General features: G+C 33.8%; 2 protein-coding genes across 4 annotated transcripts; one reads left to right on the top strand and one right to left on the bottom strand.

Annotated features, from left to right (window-relative positions):
- Positions 1-4,528: 4,528 nt before the first annotated feature.
- Positions 4,529-8,558, bottom strand: LOC123195609 (guanosine nucleotide diphosphate dissociation inhibitor 2-like). 2 transcript variants are annotated; one of them, XM_044609416.1, is made up of 13 exons: positions 8,310-8,558; positions 7,541-7,603; positions 7,360-7,443; positions 7,145-7,252; positions 6,872-7,044; positions 6,670-6,781; positions 6,462-6,542; positions 6,296-6,358; positions 6,038-6,139; positions 5,608-5,732; positions 5,254-5,464; positions 5,072-5,146; positions 4,529-4,858 (listed from the first exon to the last, which is right to left on the bottom strand). In XM_044609416.1, the coding sequence occupies exons 1-13, from the start codon at positions 8,394-8,396 to the stop codon at positions 4,808-4,810; spliced, it is 1,335 nt and encodes a 444-aa protein (XP_044465351.1). In that variant the 5' UTR covers positions 8,397-8,558; the 3' UTR covers positions 4,529-4,807. The 2 variants fall into 2 exon arrangements, with proteins under 2 accessions (XP_044465351.1, XP_044465353.1); XM_044609418.1 differs by having other exon boundaries at positions 8,291-8,499.
- Positions 8,559-15,347: 6,789 nt separating this feature from the next.
- Positions 15,348-21,270, top strand: LOC123196389 (ankyrin repeat protein SKIP35-like). 2 transcript variants are annotated; one of them, XM_044610399.1, is made up of 5 exons: positions 15,348-15,497; positions 15,600-15,608; positions 15,719-16,798; positions 18,895-19,327; positions 20,107-21,270. In XM_044610399.1, exons 3-5 carry the CDS (start codon positions 16,185-16,187, stop codon positions 20,902-20,904), a joined length of 1,845 nt encoding a protein of 614 aa, XP_044466334.1. In that variant the 5' UTR covers positions 15,348-15,497; positions 15,600-15,608; positions 15,719-16,184; the 3' UTR covers positions 20,905-21,270. The 2 variants fall into 2 exon arrangements, with proteins under 2 accessions (XP_044466334.1, XP_044466335.1); XM_044610400.1 differs by lacking the exon at positions 15,600-15,608 and having other exon boundaries at positions 15,352-15,497.
- Positions 21,271-21,495: the final 225 nt, after the last annotated feature.

Below are 21,495 nucleotides of genomic sequence, written 5' to 3'. Positions count from 1 at the left end.
GAGATGATTCACAATCTATCACCTCATATCTGTCTGAAAATAAATGATCAAATTCCTCGTATCTTGAAGTGAAAGACAAATGTACTACCAATTTGGGATGACATATCGAAACTTTGGAACGTTCCTCCAGTAATTTGCTTATTGGTTGATTTATGTTTTATTATTCACTCCATCATTTCATTCATTTTTATAAATTTCCTTCATGTTTCAAGAAGAGATTATAGTTGCATTATGTTCGACTAAGACTGAATGTAACTCTGAGTGGTACATCTGGGCTCAAGAGTTTATGGGAGAATAGGTTCTACCAGCATCATCAATTCTAACGATGATGATAATGTCTAGTTGATTCGTCCTGTTCCCTTTAGACAGCCTCTTAAAGGTCTTCACGGTCATCAGTTACTAGGCCACAAGTCCCCTTTGTCCCTATGGCATCCCCACTAGCACAAAATTACCCTTTTCATATTCCTGGGATGTCTTATGTTAGATAGACATCTCCTCCACAAGTGTCATCCTCGCATACTATACACTCCCAAAAATCGTATAGGGTCTTTGTTAATATACATGTATCTCCTCCACGGAGGTCTACCTCTCATGCTTCCCATTCTCGAGAATGCCAAAAGGACGAGCCTGTAAAGCATTCAGTTCACAGACATTGTAAAGTGATGTCTCGTATGACCATCTTCAGTAGATTTTAATAGAACATAGAAAAGGCATCAATTCTCAGATGCAGCAACAGTTGGACCAACACGTTGCCATGATACGTAAGGAGTGGGAGCAACATGCAGTAACTCTGAGTGGTACATCTGGGCTCAGGAATTTATGGGAGAATAGGTTCTACCAGCATCATCAATTCTGACGACGATGATAATGCCTAGTTAATTCGTCTTGTTCCCTTTAAACAACCTCTTAAAGGTCTTCACAGTCATCAATTACTAGGTCACAAGTCCCCTTTGTCCCTATGGCATCCCCACTAGCACAAGATTACCCTTTTCATATTCTTGGGATGTCTTATGTTAGATAGACATCTCTTCCACAAGTGTCATCCTTGCATACTATACACTCCCAAAAGTCGTATAGGGCCTTTGTTAATATATATGTATCTCCTCCACGGAAGTCTACCTCCCATGCTTCCCATTCTCGAGAGTGCCAAAGGGACAAGCCTGTAAGGCATTCAGTTTACGGACATTGTTAAGTGGTGTCTCGTATGACCATCTTCAGTAGATTTTAATAGAACATAGAAAAGGCATCAATTCTCAGATGCAGTAACAGTTGGACCAACACGTTGCCATGATACGCAGGGAGTGGAAGCAACATGCAGTAATGATTCACGGAGAGATACAGGGGCAAACATCGATGCTTCATGAGGAGATGTGAGAGCATCGACAGCAACAAGCATCAATGTTTCATGGGGAGCTATAGGAGTTGTGGCAACAGCAAGCATTGATGTTTCGTAGGGAGCTATAAGAGTTATGGCAGCGGCAAGCATCGATGTTTCGTGGGGATATACAAGCGTAGTGGCAATAGTAGGCATCAATGTTCCGTGAGAATTCTGTTAACGTCTTGGCTCAAAATACCATACATGTCCTCATCAAACCCTAAGAATTTTCCATTATCATCATCATCCTCATTATCTTTTACTTCGTAATCCTCATCCATATCATCATCATTATCATCATTAACACCATAATTCCCACCAAACTCTTGAAAACTTTATGGATGTGCCTACTCATCTGTCGGATAATTTTCCTTTTCTTTCTCATGAACATCTTCGACTTGTTGATTGTCCCTTCCACCAATTGGACTCTCGGTAATATAAAGTTTATGGTATCCTTGTAAACTTCTTGCTATAACCATCAAAAACTTCATATCATCATCATCTACAATCTTCATTGGACCTACATCACCTAGGGTAAATATATGCACATTTGATTGACTTCGATCGAGTCTTAAACGATGGTTTATTCTCGCAATAAAATCCTTCAAAATCAACACTTGTGTCAATACACATCTCTCTCTCATTCCCACCAACATATCTTGTCACATTGTCATCACCTTCAAACCACTAGCCTCCGTAGTGAATCTTAAATGCAACTTTTTTCATCTTAACTAGGAATAACCTAAAAACATAAAAACACCAATGTCTAGGCAAAGTTTATATACTATAAACAATAAACATCAATGAATAATAACTTTGAAATGAAGAGAATCACAGTTAGCTCACACAAACAATCTCAGGTGTAGAGAATGGAATGAAAGAATTGAGTAGAATGGAAGAAAACAGAAAAAAAATTTAATTCGTAGGGTTGGCGACACCAACTCGTTCTTCATCTGGAAACTTTTCAAACTTGAATTTTTGTATTCTATAACTATCAATACAACATTAAATAATTAAAATATCATGAAATAACAGCATTAAACAATATGAAATTGAGTGAAATGGAAGGAGAAAAAACAATCCGAGTCAACCTCTGCCGCCAAGGGGTTAGCGACGCCACCCCGGGTTGCCGTCGCCAACCCATTTTTGGCATAAAAATTTTTTAGAAATGAATTTTGTATTTTATAACCAACAATACAATATTATAACAATTTTAAATGATAAAAATTACATGAAATGACAATATTAAATAACATGAAATTAAATGAAATAGAAGAAAGTGAGAAAAATATCAGTTTGGGTGATGGCGACGCCAAGACCTACTGCTAAGAGGTTGGTGTTGCCAACCCAGGTTGGCGACGCCAACCCATTCTTTGTTTGAAAATTTTTTAGACTAGAATTTTTGTATTTTTTAACTATCAATACAACATTAAACATCATTATAACAACTTTAAACAATAAAAACAACATGAAATAATAACATTAAACAATTTAACAATTCAATAACATGAAATTACAACAAAATTAAATTTCACATGAAGTCATGAACATGAATCTACCACACATTATTTGATTTTCAATTATTCATAAAGAAAACACATAACATATGAGCTTGAATCAAGACTGACCTGAATGTAAATGATTTTGTAGTGAAATCTTTGCAACAAATGTTAATTCTCTAAAAAAATCTACCAATTTTCGTCTCTCCTCCCTTGTGTCCAATTTAAATTCTTGATAATAGTTTTCTCACGGGTTTTATTATTCAATCACATGTGTTTCCTATTGAAGAAGTGTTTTTTTTTTTTATGCTGTAGAAATTTCTTCATTGGAACATTGAAGAAAAATATTTTCTCTTTCTGCATGCAAGAGTTACATCAATAAGAGTATTTTGAGAAAATAAAATACTATTATAATATTTTTATTTAGTCTTTGAGATGGGTAATATATATGTATATACAGTTAAAAAAAAAAGTAAAAATTTCAAATTCCCTATTAAAAGTCGAAAAAGACACCAAAAGAAAGAAACTGTTGAAGCTTGAATGGGCGGAAGCGGGGAGTGAAGCGTTCAACTTCAGTTCGAGTAGGTGCTTTCAAAATCGAAGAGAAAATGAATATAATATCAAAAAATTTAATTTACTAAAAATAGGTGATCGAGAAAGCTGCAAATATTTCACTGCCAAAACAGAAAGAACTCAGAGACGATAGAGATGCTGTTGATGATGGCTTCCGCTTCCAATCTAATTAAGTATTGAATGTACACTGCATTCTCTACTTCGTACCTTGACTTTGGAGGGTTTTTGTCCAAACATCCCATTTCCGAAATGGGATGACAACCACGGTCAATTTTTTTAATTAAAATAATTAAACTTTAAAATTTATTTATTCTGTTACAAAACCAAATTTTTAAATTTTTTTAATTGAAGAATTCAATTTTTTATTATTTCCTATAAGTATATTGAATTCCCTTATTATTGTTTATTTTATTCAAAACAAAAAACAAAACATTTAGTTTGATACCTTCAATATGATATTTCCAAAGTATAATTCCTTTAATTAAACATTTTAAAAGATTTGCTTTTTTAATAAAAAAATTTGAAAGATTAATCCTTTCAATATCAACAAATCTAACCTCATTAAGAAAAAAAAAATTGACAATTCAAAACCTCACATTGTCATACCTTTCCAAAATTATCAAATTTTAATTAATGATAACTTTCCGAACTAAACGTTAGCTCAAATTTAACTCAAATAAATAACCATTAACTGAGATTGAACATGATTCACTTTATTGATAAACAATAATATTGGAGAACAATCCCTGAAAAGAATAAAAAATTTGCCAATGACTCAATTTGTTCAAGTTGAATAACAATCCAATCTCAAATCTTGTCACCCCTAATTATAGTTACTATTTTTAATACTGATTTTTACAAGTATTTCACATATTAAAAATATTAGAATTTAGTAATATGAAACTAAATATTATTAAAATCTTATACCATCTACTGTTGGCCCTTACCAACAAATATTCTTTGATTGATTGCATTGCAACCAAAATGCAGCACCTTGGTTACAACATTAATGTCAAGATAAATGCATTACAACATTCCCTTGATCTCCTAATCTCTTTCACCTTTCTTTCTGGGGCAAGAGTAAAACTAAATGTATATATTTCTACTGATATAAACTATAATAATGTTCACATACTTGAAAAAGCACAAAAAATATAAAAAGTTAAATATTTGAGATCTACATAATAAGTTCTAAAGAACAATTAAAACATTTTGTTACAAAAGATATAACTAATGATTAAATAGAAAACTATGACAAGTCTAACCCCTTACTCTTGTGAGGGAAATTCTACTAACAGCATAATACCTAAAGAAACTTTATATTCACTACAAACATTAAAGTATGCACAGACTGGTATCCTCACTCTTCTGCAGCACTGGCAGCACTTAGATCCACAGTCAGGTCAAGAACCTGCTCACAAATAAGTCACCATTTAGCACCAGTGTAAAACAGTCTTTTCAATTCTTATAAGGATAATTCTCTATCACATTGTTCCGCAATATAAACATAATATTGAAATAACAAGGTATAGCAAAAGCTAAAAAGGTAGAAATGGTCATTTTTCAAGCATCTTTTGGAATGCAAGGAATATGATTAATTAGCACCAAAATAAAAAAATGTTACCTTTCCAGTAATCATGGTATATATGTTGAGCACATCTGTTACAGTTGACTCAAAGTGAGTTGTAGCATCATAACTCTGAAAGAACAAAATGAAGTTCATTACAGTTCGACCATAGGTAATTTTAAAGAAAATTGGACAATAAAGGTCAGTGAAAACATTTAAAGGACTCAAGATACACTCACTGTTGATATAAAGCAATTGTCCAAAGAAGGTTCATTGACTGGCTCATATCTGTTAAGAACCTCAAAGAATATTTCATCAACAGGACCTAAAAGATCGACCCCAGGCTTCAATTCAATCTCAGGGTTATCAGTCTCTGCCTCTGTTGACACAAATGCAATGAATTTTCCCTTGGGAGCAACATTGTGAGAGTATGAACAGCAGAAAAGGTACCTACTCGACCATGTAAAAATCATAAAATTCAGTTCATTAAAAGAAATAGAAAAGAATATCATGTTAACCAAACAATCATGAATACTTTTGTTCTGATGTTGGTATCCACAGGTGCCCTAGAAAAGGGAAATAAAATAACTCACATGTCTGATCTGCGACCCAACTGTTTTTGTGGCAGGATAAGCTGCACTGAATGAGAATCATTGGTATTTGGGATAGGGTGGCTCATAATGGCAATTGCTCTTGCAACCCTGCCAACCTTCCTCACCTGTTACAGAAATACATTTTTCTGTGAACTTATCATACATACACTTTAAGAACAAGAATCGGGGTTTTATGATACTAATCGATCTCATAATTCACATTCCTATTTATGTCAGTAGACAGTAATTAAAAAAACAAAACAGATATATTTAGCCACAAATGTCTCTTCCATTTCCAACTATAAAAAGATTTGGACAAAAATTAGATTGCATATAAATGAAAAAAGCTGATAACTCAGAAGTAGAAAATTCATAAAGCCTTTCACCTTAAATGGACGACTAAGACAAAACAGAGAAACAAAAAAATTACTTTGCTGGGCAGGTAGGAAGGATCACAAACAACTTTCTTGCACTTAGCAGTTTCCCCTTCTGAAGTGACACCCACAACTTTGCCTTCATCGTCGAACTCTACCTAGCATTAGAGCAAGATGCCAACAATACTCAGCCAATGAAAATACTAAGCTAACGGTAATAAATACACAAAGGTTTTCACAGCACTATATACCAGAACCAGGCAATGCAAGTTAAAAATGGAAAATAGCATAAAATATGTAGCACTATTAAGTACCTTGCACTCAGGTTTATTCAACATATATGTCCCACCATAAACAGCACTAAGTCGTGCAAATGCCTGAATAGAAATAAAAGATAAATTTAAAACCTAATTAACTACTTTCAATTTCATTTCGATAACAGTTCTTCAGAGCAACTAAAAAAACAAGAGAGGGAAGAACCTGGGGCAGCTCTCCCAACCCATAAAGAGGATAAATGTATGGCGACCCTCCTTGAAAATGTAAAACAGACTCCACATACAACTATTGCAACATCAGGAACAGAAAAAACTTGAGGGAATTTGGGAAACCATAATAAAGTTGTAGCTTTCAACATATAGTAGTTCATAGAAAGGAATGATATAAACTCTAATCACATTACAGTTTTTACCTTCATCCGCTTCACAGTATCTAGAGCAGGCTCATGTAAGTAACGATCATCTCTATGAAGGGCTATTGCATGGCCAATGAAGTCAATAGTGTTGTCATCAAGACCATATTTGCTGTCAAAAAGTAAGAGATATTATCAGAAAAAAAAATCTTTCTGTAAAAATAAAACATGACAAAGATAAAAGACTAAGTGAAAAGCTTACACAATTATCTCTTTAGTTGTCACTCGTGTCAAGTCCATTCCCTCATGTGTTTTGGGGTCGTTTTCATCATAATTTTGAACATAGACAAAAAATTTGCTAGCACGGCGCTTTTCAAATATACCCATGAGTGGTGATTTGAGTGCCTCCATATCATTTGCCGGCACCTTATGAACCTATAATAACAGGTTCAGCCACCATTAGTTCAAGTTATGAAAAAATGTGTGAAAGGTGTACACAAAAGGCAAACTCAAATATGAAAATAAAATGTTATACCTTTCCTTTGTTATAGACAAAACTGCCATCCACAGCTTTGAAGTATAAATACTTTGTAACATCAGTATGGATGAGGACACGTACAAGAGTTCCATTTGCCATTATGAACTATCCAAAGAAAGAAAATTCAAAACATTGAAAAAGAATTGATTAAATTAATGGAGTCTTTTATGATCAAGTAAAGAGGGCATAAAAAAATCACAAGGCAAAATTACCTTGGGAATCATGTCAACATTATAATCCCTGCTAGAGCCCAAGTGTGTTGGAGGTGGGTCATTTCCCCTGAACCTCTTCCAAAGCTGTAGATACAAAAAGCTCAATCAAAACCATTTGAAGCATAACAAAAATTGAAAATAGATCAAAGATTTTATGATTGAGAGTTCACAAAATACGAACCTGATTGAGATTTAGAGATGTTGATTCTCCTCCATAATAGTCATTCCTATCCATGTGCAGAACCTGAATCACAAGAAATTGAAAAGAATATCAAAACAACGAACTAAACACAATGCATAAAATGCTAGCAATATGCAAAGGAGAAAGGGAGATATAAACTACCACACAAAGTGCACAACATACAACACGGTCCAAACAAAATGGAATCCAATAGAAGTTACCATAAATGATAACAAAAACAATCATCTAAACGCATCTTTAGCATTCCTTCTAGCTGGTATATTTTCTAATACAACTTAATCAACCTTGTAAGATCTCACCCTCCGCCATGCCCTCATAACACACAAACACAGCCAAGGTAATCAACTGACCGTATTTGAATCTAGTTATCTAATCAACCTTAAAAAATCATTTAAACTTAAAGCAACAGCCAGCCAAAAAAAAAACGCAATCAATAATTACAAAAGTCCCACTGAACACAAAACAGAAAAAAAATCAACAGCCATATAACCGACAACCCCATCGAATGAACACAAGTTAAAAACTTGAGACACATATCTTTATCACGAACCAAACCAATAAATCCCCAAAATGAATCATCAATCAGATCAAAACATACAAACACATCCATCAGATTATAAAAATACAACAACACAGATACAAAATTGAAACTAGAAACAAACCAGATAGAAAGAACCAAAAAACAAAGAAACAATCACATCCCAAATAAAATTCGAACGAAAAACGAACCCAGCAGCGGAAATTTAACCTTGAGGCCATCAACAGAGAGAAGGCCACTGAGAATGCATTCTTTGAGGCCAGTGCCCAAGACTATGACATCATACTCTTCATCCATGGTTGGATGACAGGATGATGTTCATTCAGAGAAATGGGAGTGACGAGTTGATGGTTTTCTGGTGCCAAGTCAACACAGTGTCTGTCTACTTTTCCTGTATGCTCTTTTTGGTCTTATTTAGAATGTTGAAATTAAAATAAAAACAAGAAAAACATCCTTAACTCAAATTAATATATTTGACTATAATTAAATATATTTATGTAATTAGGTGAAATTTTATACTTAATTTAAAATTAGACAATCACATTATAACATTTATATGTAAGTCTAAGGATATTTTGGTCTTTTTATCTATATTTCAATGTGATTTAAATAAGTATTTAATGTGTAAGAAGGTGAACATGTTTATCGCAAGAGTGGACGCCTATTTTTGCACAGTAAAGGGCAAAATATTCATTTCATTTTAAGTGTATGAAAATAGTCAAGTATAAGAGGACGAGCAACTATGCATGGTTGGGTGAACGCCCATTCATGTATTTATTGAACATGAATTTGGATAAAATACGTTTTTCGATGATTTCGAAAAGTGTGTTAACTGGATAACGACATGAATGATCGTTCATGGAGAACGAATGGGCATTTGTCAGGCCTGTTTGGAAAAATAAAAAGAGGCATATTGTGTTTGGCTTATAGTTTTGCCCTATATTCAGTTTCACAACCAAACGACAAACCATAGAGAGTTAAGCAATTAAAGAGCAACGAAAGAGTGTTAGATTCTTGAATTTCCATCAACCATGTGAAGATTAAGTGCACATTAGGAGGCAAGTAAGTAGTTAGCCTTTCCTTCTTCACTAGTTAAGTATTGGTTGATGAGGCCATGATTTTTACATGTATTTTGATTAGTTATCAGAGTCAACATGTTGTAATGCTAAATAATCATGATCCTAAGATGATGAATAGTCTATATTGAGGTATGAGTTTCTAGTTGTTCGTATGAGTATATACACATATATGTATGATAATGGATTATGGTTGTTGAGTGATAATTTCATGATTTGGAAGAATAAGCATGTTTGATGGTTTTGATAGTTGAAATCATACTTAGGAATAAGTAGAGACATGCTATGATTGGTTGTGTATGTGTTTGGTTGCCAGAATTGGTTTGGGTAGAAACTAGTAGGGCACTCAACTTCCAGACATGTTGAACGTGCATTCAGCCCTTAGGTTGAGGACAACTTCTTTGTTCATGCGATGAGCATTCATTCTAGAGATATCAGCTTGAACAGATGTTCAATATAGGTTGAATGATCATTCATGTCACTGTTGAGCGAACGATAAAGTTAGGAGAGGGACAAGCATTAGAAAATTAACGAGGTTAGTCAACCATGCGTAGGTTGTTAGTCAAAGGAGTGCAAACGCACGTTCACCATAAGTAATGACACCCATACATGGGCTTAGAGATGAACGAGGAGCAAGGGCATGGTGGCACTCATTTAGATAAGGCAAAAATGGTCATTTTACCTCTATGTTATGTGCTTTAATGGGGATCGAGCTAGAAATGGCTAAAAAAGATATAAATTTTATAGTCTATTATAGCAAAGGTATCTAACTGTGTGAAAAATGACATAGAAAGTAATATCCACTTATACGTCCAAGGTTAATTTGGTCTTTTTGCCTCTTGATTATGCTTGTTTAATTGAGTTTTTGGAGTTGCATGGTCATGTGTGTGTTAGCAAGGGCAAAATAGTCTTTTTTATTAAGTGTGCAATAAGTGGATAAGTTTGGAAGATATGCATGCCCACGTATGTTAGGATACACATCCATCATGTCCAACATGTTTGAATTTAGATAAGGAGTAGTTTCACGACTTTCACATAAAGTTGTTGCTTTAGGGTAACAATATGCACACCCATGTGTGAAGGGCACAAGACCATATGTTGTGTATAACTGGCAAAACAAAATGTCATTGATCAGCTTTGTCTAACATATTCCATCGTATTTTTCTTATAGCTAGGAAGACTTTTGAGAGGATTTAGGAGATTTTCGTCCAGAGAACCTTAGGAGGACCAAAGGATTGGTGGGAATTTGCCAAGCCACTTGTAGATTTGCTTGAACTATAGAGGAAAGGTAAGTATAGTGATTCCTTTCTTGTTCTGGTTTTGGATAATCTTTTATGTGAATGTTAGATCATTCTATAGAGTCATGATGATATGCTTTCATGGTTTTGATAAGTTAAACAATTATATTACATGATTATTATTTTGATGATATAATGATGGCAAGACGATGAATTATCTTATGTTTATGTTATATGGTATACTATGGTGTTAAATTGAGTACCTTTTGATATTGTGAAACCCATAGAAATTGTAATGATTAAGGATTTGATATTATATGGTTGCATCCATGGTGTTTAAATCTGGTGAATAATAGTTTTGTGATTATTGTTGCTTATAGGAATCCTGATGGCATATTGTATCTATTGGTCGACACTATTGAGATTATTATTGAAGTGTAATGTGGAGTAGGGATGAAGTATGAATGTTTAGGAATGTTAAGGAAGAATTTTGGAATTGTTTATTGTTTTTTGGGATGGCCAAAGAACTCAAGAATATCAATTAGTAATTTTGAAAAAAGAACACCACACATATGTGTATGGTAGTATACACAGTTATGTATAATTAAGAATAAATTTGGGATCAGATACATAACCATGTGGGATGGGACACACAGTCGTGTATCTTGCCTGAAGTTGCATGCCTGTGTAAGTGAGATGCATGGTTATGTATGAGGAACAAAGTACGCCCCTATGTATGATATTGGGATAGGCTGGAGATCTAACTTCTCATTTCCAGGGTATCGTTTGCCCAAAGTTCAATTGTTAAGTGTATTAGGTACACTTTATATTAGACATCCGAGATGTTTTATGCTTTCATAAAACATCCAAGACATTGATATATATTGTTTGACATTAGTCATCTAAGATGGCATCGCCATTGGAGATTGGACATTGGGTACCAAGATATTCGAATGGGCATTTGAGATGCAAGGAAAATATTTGAGATATCGCAAAGAGTTTGAATATGGAACATCGTCATATGTTATGGACATTACTTAATTTATTGCTTGGTGTCAATAGGTCACCTACTTATTAGATATGTTCAATTCATTATGTTTCTGTTATGGTTTTGTAGGTAAGACTATGAACCAATGGGGCAATAAGGGAGTCAATAGGTCAACTCAAAGCGATGCATAAGACGAGGCATTTTAGTCATTTATTCTTTGGAACTCTATCAATGTATTTTAAGATTATTCTTATTTACTTTTGCACTTTGATTTTATGATTTGGTTTTTAGATGTTCGGATATATTTGGTATTTAAATATGTTAATGAATTTTATATAACACACTTTTTCAGATTGTGAGACTTGAATTGATTACCATTTATATTTTATAATCATTGCATTTTTATATGGAGAGTTTTGAGCTAACATATCTTTTCAAATGCATATTCCAAGTAAAGATATATCTCTAAAGATGAGTGTTATACAGACCCTGATTGAGTCGAATTTAGGTTGAAAATCAATAAAGTTAAGGAAAGTGGTGTATACATAGATAACCACCAGTTGTGAGCATAAGTAGTGAGATATGTTAAAGCAACAAGCTATACAAGGAAATAGATACCCATGAGATTCAACATGTACTTGATGTTAAAGATGCATTAGTCATATAGTATAGTTTAGTTTAAGTGTACATGGTAAAAGGTTGTGACATTTCAGCTAGGTCTTCACGTGATCAGTAGGATACATTACATACACCCTCATGATAGGGGTCACCCAAGGGTGATAATTCAAATAGCAATCATGTAGCTAGATGTATGTAGTAAGAAAGTGACTGCAACTAGTTTACTTATTTGATTAAGGTATCATAGCTAGTTTGAGAGTCTGACTGGCATGTGCTCGAGGCACAATAGTTAAAAGATATCTAAGATGTTAATTATCTTCACTAGGACATCATATATGTTGAGATCAGTTTAGACCTTAATAGTTTGTGTGAGATGACTTATTTATTATGGCAAAAAGTGCCAAGAAAAATGGATGGGCATGAGAGAAAGTCGAAAAACATCTACTTTAACCACATTTAGATTTTGTAAAGGATCACAAGGATTTAAGTTATGATGTGTGCAAGGTGTCGAAATGTCACCTACTTAATAAATGTTTTTTACTCATATGTTCTTTTTTTATGGTTTTGTAGATAAAGGTAAATAATGGAGTATGCAGAAGAGCCAGTGATCTAACTTAAGTAGTTGCATGAGGCTAAGGGGCAATATCATCATTTGAATAAATTTATGAATTTATGTTATTTATATTTTAGTCAATTTGAGACTTGGATTGTTATTATGTATATTTATGTTTGGTTTTTATTTCAGGCATGGTGATTTCAATTATTTATAGATTTATGATTATTCAAACGTCTTAACGTCACCTTTTTGCATACATTTAAGTCAAAGTATTTAATTACATGCTCTTTTATTCCGTTATATGGGTTAAAGAAGCAAGTTGTATACATTTCTTCGAGTCATAATCCGAGTAAGAGTATGTATTTGGAGAACAATGTTACACATATGACAACACATTATTTGTATACTTAACTTTGTATTCAAATGTGTACGCACATAGTTTTGTTGTTCTAAAAATGAAAGCAATTAAAAAACTTTTTTTTTTTACGAAAAAGCTATGTTTTCCTAAGCTTTTATTCAATAAGCTCATTTTTTATACCTAGTTTTGAGTACTCAATTAGGTATTTCATTAATCTATTATCATGTGATTAAATAATTTTGAATTAAGTATTATTTTCATGTTAAATTTCATATCTATATAAAAAAGTTATTATTTCTTACCAAATCAAGATTACACAATTATCTTATTTTCATAGGTTTATGAAAGTCTTATACTCCTTAAGGAAGGTAAGGTAGCGAACTAGTCTCTTTATCTTATAAATATAAAAAGTAAAAGGAAAGACTTTGAATACTTCTTAAGAAGAGTTTTCGTATTACTTAATGATAATCTATTGGAAAATCTTAGAGAAGTAAATAAAATAATCATAAATATAAACTCCTGAGCAATGTGTTAAACCACATTAAAAATATTTTGTTTTCAATATTCACATACAAAAAGTTGCACTTTCACCACCATCACTCACATCTTTACCCCATCTAGTATACACAAAATTAATCAACTAATTTCAATCATCATTATCATGTCCTCACATAAGGCCTAATCTTATGCGGTTCTCATTGGTATAAATTTGATTGATAGGTACTAGTAACTCTAATTTATTATTATCAATAATTTATAAAAATCTCAGTTAGATATCGATTTATGGTGGCAAATTTATATTTTCCAAAATGTAAATACCAATCCTAAACTATGAGAGCGTGCATTATGTAATGAATTCACATATAAAATGAAAATCTTATTTTCGATACCTATTTACACACAACTGCACATTCACCACCATCACTCACACTTTTCACCTTATGTAGTATACATGAAATTACTCAACTAATTTCAATCATTATTATCATCTCTTTATATAAGACTCAATCTTACATAGTTATCATTCGTATAAATTTCTTGATTGATATATAATGATAACTCTAATTTATTACTACCAGTAACTTAAAAATTCTTAGTTAGATATACATTTATGAATTCACATATGTGTGTGTGTGTGTGTGTGTGTATCCCAAAACCTAAATACCAATCTTTAACTATAAAAATGTGTTTTGTGTAATGAATTCACATATAAATGGATATCTTGTTTTCGATGTTCATTTACACACCGTTGCACATTCATTACCATCACTCACACTCTTCACCCTATATAGTATACAAAAAATTATCCAACTAATTTTAATCATCATTATTATCTCTTTACGTGAGACCCAATTTTATGTTGGTATAATTTTTTTTAATGATATGTATTAATAACTCCACTTTATTACTTCAATAACTTACAAAATCACAGTTAGATATTCATTTATAATAACAAATCTATATTTTCCAAAACCTAAATATCAATCCTAAACTTTGAGAATGTTTTTTGCATAATGAATTCACATATAAAATTTTTAATGAGAATATGTGCATTTGTTCTATAGTCTTTTTTATTGGTAGCATAGCAAAAATGTGTTTCTCCTCGTTTACATAGTACATTTGAAAGTTCTTAATTGGCTAATTTTATGTAGTCCAAAACTATTCAACAAAAAATTATCCTATTGTGTATTGATGGTGATTTTCACATATAGTAGAATATAATGTAATACAATGAAATTAAATGTAATAAAAACAAAGATATTAATTTGTCTAAATAAGTTAATAAGAAAAATTATTTAGTATTGTTCTTATCCTTGACATGCTAAAATACAAATTCTAATTAATAAATTGTATATGTGCATGTTGCACATGAGTTTTCATTTCCTTGAGCTCACAACCCCTAACTTTTTGAGATGGCTAAAACAAAGAGTCCACAAAAGTTGACTTAAATTTGTATGGCTTAAAATGTTTATGTCCATAGAATCAACAATCAAGGGGAGTTCAAGTACAAACACAGATGGAAAAGGGCATGAATGTGGTAAATGCAATGCAAAACCATGTAATAATAATATTACATGCATGATTATCCCTATCTTTATATTCATACTCAATACACAAAAAGTGTTATTGAATATACAAAATACATGTGAAATAAAATGAGAGGAAGATGAAGACAAAAGAGAATGGGTGGAGATTGAAGCCATATGTGTAATGATTGTCGTGGGAGTGTATGCAATTTTGGGTCCCATTTTCATGACCTCTCTTGCTTTGTGACTCATTTTCATGACCACTCTTCTTCCTCTTTCTCTCTCCATTCTAATTATTATTATTTTATTTTAATTAAAATATGCTATTAATTAATTTTAATTATAAAATTCTCAATCTCTTCTACATAGAAGAAGGAAAATACTTATAAATAATAAAAAAATCATTAAACAAAAAAAAAGAACTATACACCTATTTTAGTATCTAAAATCCTCTCCTCTCAAAAACCACCCTAAACAGAGTGAGTTTCTCTCTCTCATTCTCTTAGCATCATCTCTCTTTGGCAATCTCTTAATCAGGTTCGTTTCTTCTTCTTCTTCTTCTTCTTCTTCTTTTTTATTTTGGTTTATTACTTTTTGGAAATTTTTCTTTTTTTTAATTTTTTCTTTGTTGCTTTCCAGACAGGGCCTGTGGGTAGCTTTATATCTCGTGAATTACAGTGTTTTTTGGGATTCTGTTTATTGGTTTACGTGTTTATGTGCTGATGCAAATGAGTTTTTTTTCGTTTTTGTTTTTGCAGGGTTGGTTTTGAATCTTTGAAGAAAAGCCACACTTAATTTGATGAAGCACAGAACAGGGTTTCTAGGGTTCTTTTTTTTTTTTTTTTTTAAGTTTATAGGTTTGAGTTGTATGCTCATTTCATGTTAGATATCATTTTCTTTTATGGGTTGGTTTGTTTTGATGCTTGTTTAGTGTAAAATTTGGATCTTTTTGGAAGAGCTAGATGTTCTATTGGTTGTATTAGTAATATAATTTTTTAAGAGGTTTTCACATATGTTTGTTTGGAGAAAAATATAAGATAATGGGGTTGGCTGATTTTTAGACGATAGACATTTGCTTTCATGGAATGGATTTTTTGGGGAGATTTTTGGAAGAATTACCAAGGTGAGGTGCTTGGATTTGTTTGTTTGAGAGGATTGAATTCTTGACTGATTAGAGTTGTTTTAAGATTTTGGAGGATTAGTGTGGGTTTTCAGTGGTTAAAAATGGTGAAAGACACAGATTTTGTACCAAGGAGTGAGAATTTGTATTTGGAGGATGTGATTAATCATGAAGAACCGTCATGTGCTGAAATGGAAATGAATGAAAATCATGGTTTTGCATCTGAGGAGGGCGAGGGAAGTAACATGGTGTTTCCTATAGATCCATCACTTATAAGTAAAGATTCAAGAATATCTAGTGCTTGTTGTTGTCTTGCAAAGAATCTCAAATTAAAGAGGGTGATCCCTGCAGGTTCTGAGCTTTCTAAGGACAAACCTGGGCATGAAAAGAAACTCAGTAAACAAGACAGGATTGAGTTAGGGCAGTTATTTCAGCGTGCAATGATTTCCCATGATTGGGAGCTCTCAGAGAGTCTTATAACATTGGCAGATCCACAAACTCTTAACGATGCATTGTGTATTACGCTGGACTCTATTTGGTTTTTGAGCACAGAGCAGGAGCTTCGTGGGGTAACAGGATTGATTAAGAGTATAATTTCCCATGGAGCTTATGACTTCACAAGAGCTGCTCTCAGAACTTCATTTCTTGCATCATGTGTTTCTGCATGCCAGAGCAGAACAATGAGTCTTGCTGACACAGTAACTGTGATGGCCCAAAGGTAATCAAGCTCATAGTTTTTAGTGTGATCAGTTCTGATGATGATTGTGCAACATTTGGTTCCCTCTCTTAGTGCTTATGTTTACTTGATCTGCTGTTTTTAATTGCATTCATATATTTGGATTGAAAGGATTTTTTTATCTCTTCGTGGCAATGTTTAGTCTATTCATAGTAGACAACTAAGGATAAATATATATATATATATAAATAAAATCTCTTTCAGAAATTTGAGATTTTGCAACCCTCTATAGTACGGTTTTTATCATCCTTCGCTGTTTCTGCTGGTAAGCATGCTTACTTTTAGCTGTGACACATTTTGTGCATGAGTAATTAGTTCTAATTGGTTGTGGTAATGACATCTGAATATTTTTATACCATTACGTGTTTGTGCATTTTAGAAGTTATAAACAGCATAGGCATCGTTGCCTGTGTTGTGAGTCAAATAAGGGATTGCAATTCCCTATTTTATCTGAAACATTTTTTTTCCTCTCTTCATGATGAAGTGCACTCTATTTCTCTGTCTATGAGTCTGGTTTTTGGTAATACTTTCGCTCTGCCGCTTGTAGTTGAAATTGGATTTTATAGTTGTATACATTCTTCATGTATAAGAACGTGCATGCAGGGTTACCTTCAATATATGAATTGCCTAAGTAAACATAAGGAGTTATTATTCTTTCCAATTATCTGAGATGAAACGAAGTTCAACAGATATTTGCATATCTATTGATCCTAGAAGTTTAAGTCAAGGAAAATTACTGAATAACTATTAACAATGTCAAATTGAATTTGAGATGGGTGTAGCCTTGAATTCTTATTTCAACTAAGGAAGCACAGAAATTGAAAAGAGCCACTTCTTTCGATAAAAAGTGAAAGAACTTCCTCTTACACAGTTCATTATTTAGTCAGTGTAATAATAAGAGTAAGGATATTTCTTTCTGATGTTTTTCCAGTAGTATATGAAATGTGGCTTTTGGAGTCAAGATTACTCTGGATGACTTTGGTGTCATTGAGTTTCAGGCTTTCTTGCAAGATAAAAGTGGTGGGATTGTTACTGTTTAGTTGGATAGTGTCCAGGGATTGATAGAATTATCATTGAGGGTTTAGAAATTGAAAAAAAAAAAGGCGTTTTTTTGTAATTTCATTGAAAGATTATGCAAATAATTAAGATTGCAATGCAGTGAAGGGAGAAGCAAGAGTTGAAAAGGAAAAATGCTGGCCTGAATTGTAAATGATATGGCTCATAATAACTCATTAGTTTACACTAGAAAAAAATAGATTACAGAGTTTATTTTAAACTTTTGAACTATTCCTGTTCCTACAATAGTTTTTCTAAATACCGAGTTTGAAGAAAGTCCAAGAAACAATTCCAGTCTTTTCAAAGCTCATAGAAACTTGTATGCTTGAACCAGATTACAATTGCACCAGTCAAGCTCTGAATTATTAAAATTAATAAAATCAAAATCAATAATTGATTTGATGTTGGACTGATGACAACTTTATCTTCTAAATTATGCAAGTCTGTCATCATTACGCATTATCTGAGATCCCAAAAAATGAAAATTCCAATCAGTAAAATTTAGAATAATAGACTAGCAACAAAGCCATGGCTGCTTTACCAGGTAACATGTGCTTGCTATTTCCTTCTCTGTTTCTCGGCAAGTGTTATATGCTGTTCCCTTTCTTTTTCTCCTTTGAGAATCTCTACATGTGGCAGACACGAATGATAGTGTTTCTGGAGTTCTTTCAGATGTGGGTTAAAATTTTAGCTTCTGTGATATTATTCCTGCTGACATGCTTTCTGCAAATCTTTTCCTGATTACATAAAACACTATTAGTAGACATTCATTGCACATTTCCTGCAAGTTAGCATTTACCTTGCTTTTGGCAAGTTCTCTAGTAGAAAAATAACTGATTTTTCTGGAGGAGTTATGACTTTATCTATAAATTGTATGGATGAAATTGCAGAGATTCATGTTTAACCTTAGAAACCTGTTAGAAGAAAGCATAACAACATTTTTACAGCATGTATGCTGATTGCTGATTGCCATACTGAATTTTTGCATCATGTTAAGTTTCTGATTATTTGCTTCTTGTCAGGCTGCATGAGCGTCTCCAGGAGTGCAATGGGGATGAGGTCTTGAAGGCAGAAGCTGGTGCTAAGGTTCAAAAGTTCACTGAATGGGCTCTAAGATGTATAGGCTTCCATTCTCGCTGTCATGGGAGTCAGGACAGAGTGAGTCACTGCACTGCTGTTGAGATCCAACTTCGGCTATCTGCATTCAAGATGTTCCTGGATCTGGCAGGCAATCAACTAACAGGAAAAGATTTCACAGAGGCTTTTGATGCAGCTTGCTTTCCCCTTACTCTTTTCTCTAGCTCTTTTGACCCTGGTTGGGCATCTGGCATATCAGCTACTGTGATCCAAGGATTGCTGGGTCTTTTGGTGGAAGGTGGTGCTGACAATGTTAACCAGTGTTTCCTTGAAGCCTCTCGGTTTGGGAGTACAGAACTCGTGCGTATTTTATTGCAGGTAAGTCATTTATATGCAGTTCTTGAATTTCCAACTGTCAAATTCCCGAAACACAATCTTGCAAAGTCCAAATTTTTGGTGTTTTGTAGGAAGGAATTGCTAATGAAGAAGTAGAAAAACTTTCATTTTCATTGAGAAAAGATCTTTGGACTTTATCAAGATATCGGAAAGGAGAAAGCATATGAATTTGAAATTTTGATATTAATTACAGATCAGGATCTTGTTCATGGCGTTGGTAATTAACTAACAACTAAGCCGTAGCATGTTGCTCTTATTCACTTACATCAAAATCTTTTCTGTGAAGTTATTAGTAGACTTGTTTTGGAGGTGTGAACATTTTCCTCTTTTTGGTAGTAGTGAAGACTTCAAAAGGAAAGCTGGTGTTTAATCATATGAAAACACTCTTGAGGGCTAAGTATGCTGTATTCTTAGCATATATATGAGATTTAATTATTAGCATAGGCTTTGAAGATGTGTAAGATCTCTATGTGATTGCTATAAGTGTGTGATTTCTAGAGGAACAATTTATGTACTTCTGTTTAATTTCTGCATGGTGCCTGTGGAAACCAGACATGTTCTAAATTTGGTGGTAATTTTATTTTTTGGTATATTTATGTACCCCTTTCTCATGTGAAGAAGACTCAGAAACCTTAGGCAGAGAAAGTCCTATCTAATGAGACATGCTCAACAGTATGTAACTGTGATGAAGATTTGTTATGTTTTGAGTAATATTTTATGATGAGACATGCTCAGCCTGCTTTGTGGAATTTATCTTTCAGATTGCCCAAAGGAACAGTTTGGATGTTGATGTAGATCTGGCCCTGGGTTTTGCTTCACACTATGGCAAGATTGGCACAATGGAGTGTCTAGTGGAAGAGGGTAATGCTGTGGCTTTTTTGGGTCCCCTGATGAGAGCTGCTGAGAGGGGTTGTATGCAGGTTGTCCAATGGTTTGTGAAAAGGGGTTGCCGGGACATGGATCTCTGCCTTGCCCTTACAGCTGCTACTTCCAGCAGCCAAGTTGAAGTTGCTGCCTATCTGCTCCCCCATGTCCCTCAGCATGTCCTTGCAGCGCTTAGCATTGAGATTCTCAAGGCTGCAGGTGAAAGAAGTGGTGGTTCTCTTGATGGTGTAGCATTCCTTCTCCATTCTGATTTCTTAAGTGACCCAGCTGCTACTTACGCTGTTGCGGACAGCATTGCTAGGTCTGATGATGAGGCTGTTGCCCCTGACTTGAAAGCTTTTCTTCGGGAGCATTGGTCTGAGGCTGCTTTCTCAGACGGATTAAATCAAGGGCAAGAGCATTACATGAATCTAGTTAGGATCTTGAAGTGGGGTGGATCTCCTATCTGCTTAAGGGATCTGCCAGGCCCTCTGAGGGTAGCAATTGCATACCTGCCACTGTATAGGGAGTGTATTAAGGTAGGTGGTCGCTTGCTATCGCAAAGGTTAAGGGGTCAACTTGTGGAAGCTGTGAAAAGGCTTGGTGGTGGGGTGTTGGGAGAGGTGAGCCAGGGCAAAGAGCTGTTGGCAGTTTTGGAACATCACCTCCCTCCATTTTTGGTCCATGCTTCCTGAACTGGTTGGCAAAAATTTAATGTCGGCTATTTCACATTTTCTCAGCTTCTCTTACCTGCATATCTCATGTGTCATAGATATTAGATAATAATAATTTACATGTTACCTGTGGTTAAGATGTCAAAGCTCTAAGGTTTGACAAATTTTCCTTACATCTTGTGGTTGGCTTAAAATCTTGGTTCTGTCTGCAATCTTCTTGGTTTCTTTCACCATACCATACAATGTACTGTCTTAATGGCTTTGCATTTTGATCTTGCTATATGTAAGTCAGAGAGCAAATATTATCACAAAGAGTTAATGTGTGATGGGAATGTAAATTGTAAGCTCTTGTATTTTATGCACATGTTTCAATCCTTTGTGTGAAAATTGACTAGAATGTAGCATGATCCAAATGATCGGTTCATCCATAAGTTATCATTTAAGCATGTTACATTTGTTTGCTTAATGATACATAAAGATTCTGAAGAAGAGTTGCTACAAAGTCATACACAAATCCGTCTTTCAAGCTTTCTTTTAGCCCTTTTGCACTGTAAGCCATTTGTGCTTTTACTGTGGCCGGCTAGTTGGGTTGGCATATTCTTTTGTGTTCAA

Source organism: Mangifera indica, chromosome 14 (assembly GCF_011075055.1).
Source record: "Mangifera indica cultivar Alphonso chromosome 14, CATAS_Mindica_2.1, whole genome shotgun sequence".
Taxonomy (NCBI): Eukaryota; Viridiplantae; Streptophyta; class Magnoliopsida; order Sapindales; family Anacardiaceae; genus Mangifera; species Mangifera indica.
The sequence above is the reverse complement of the archived record's forward strand: the minus strand, read 5'-3'. Positions and strand labels throughout refer to the sequence as shown.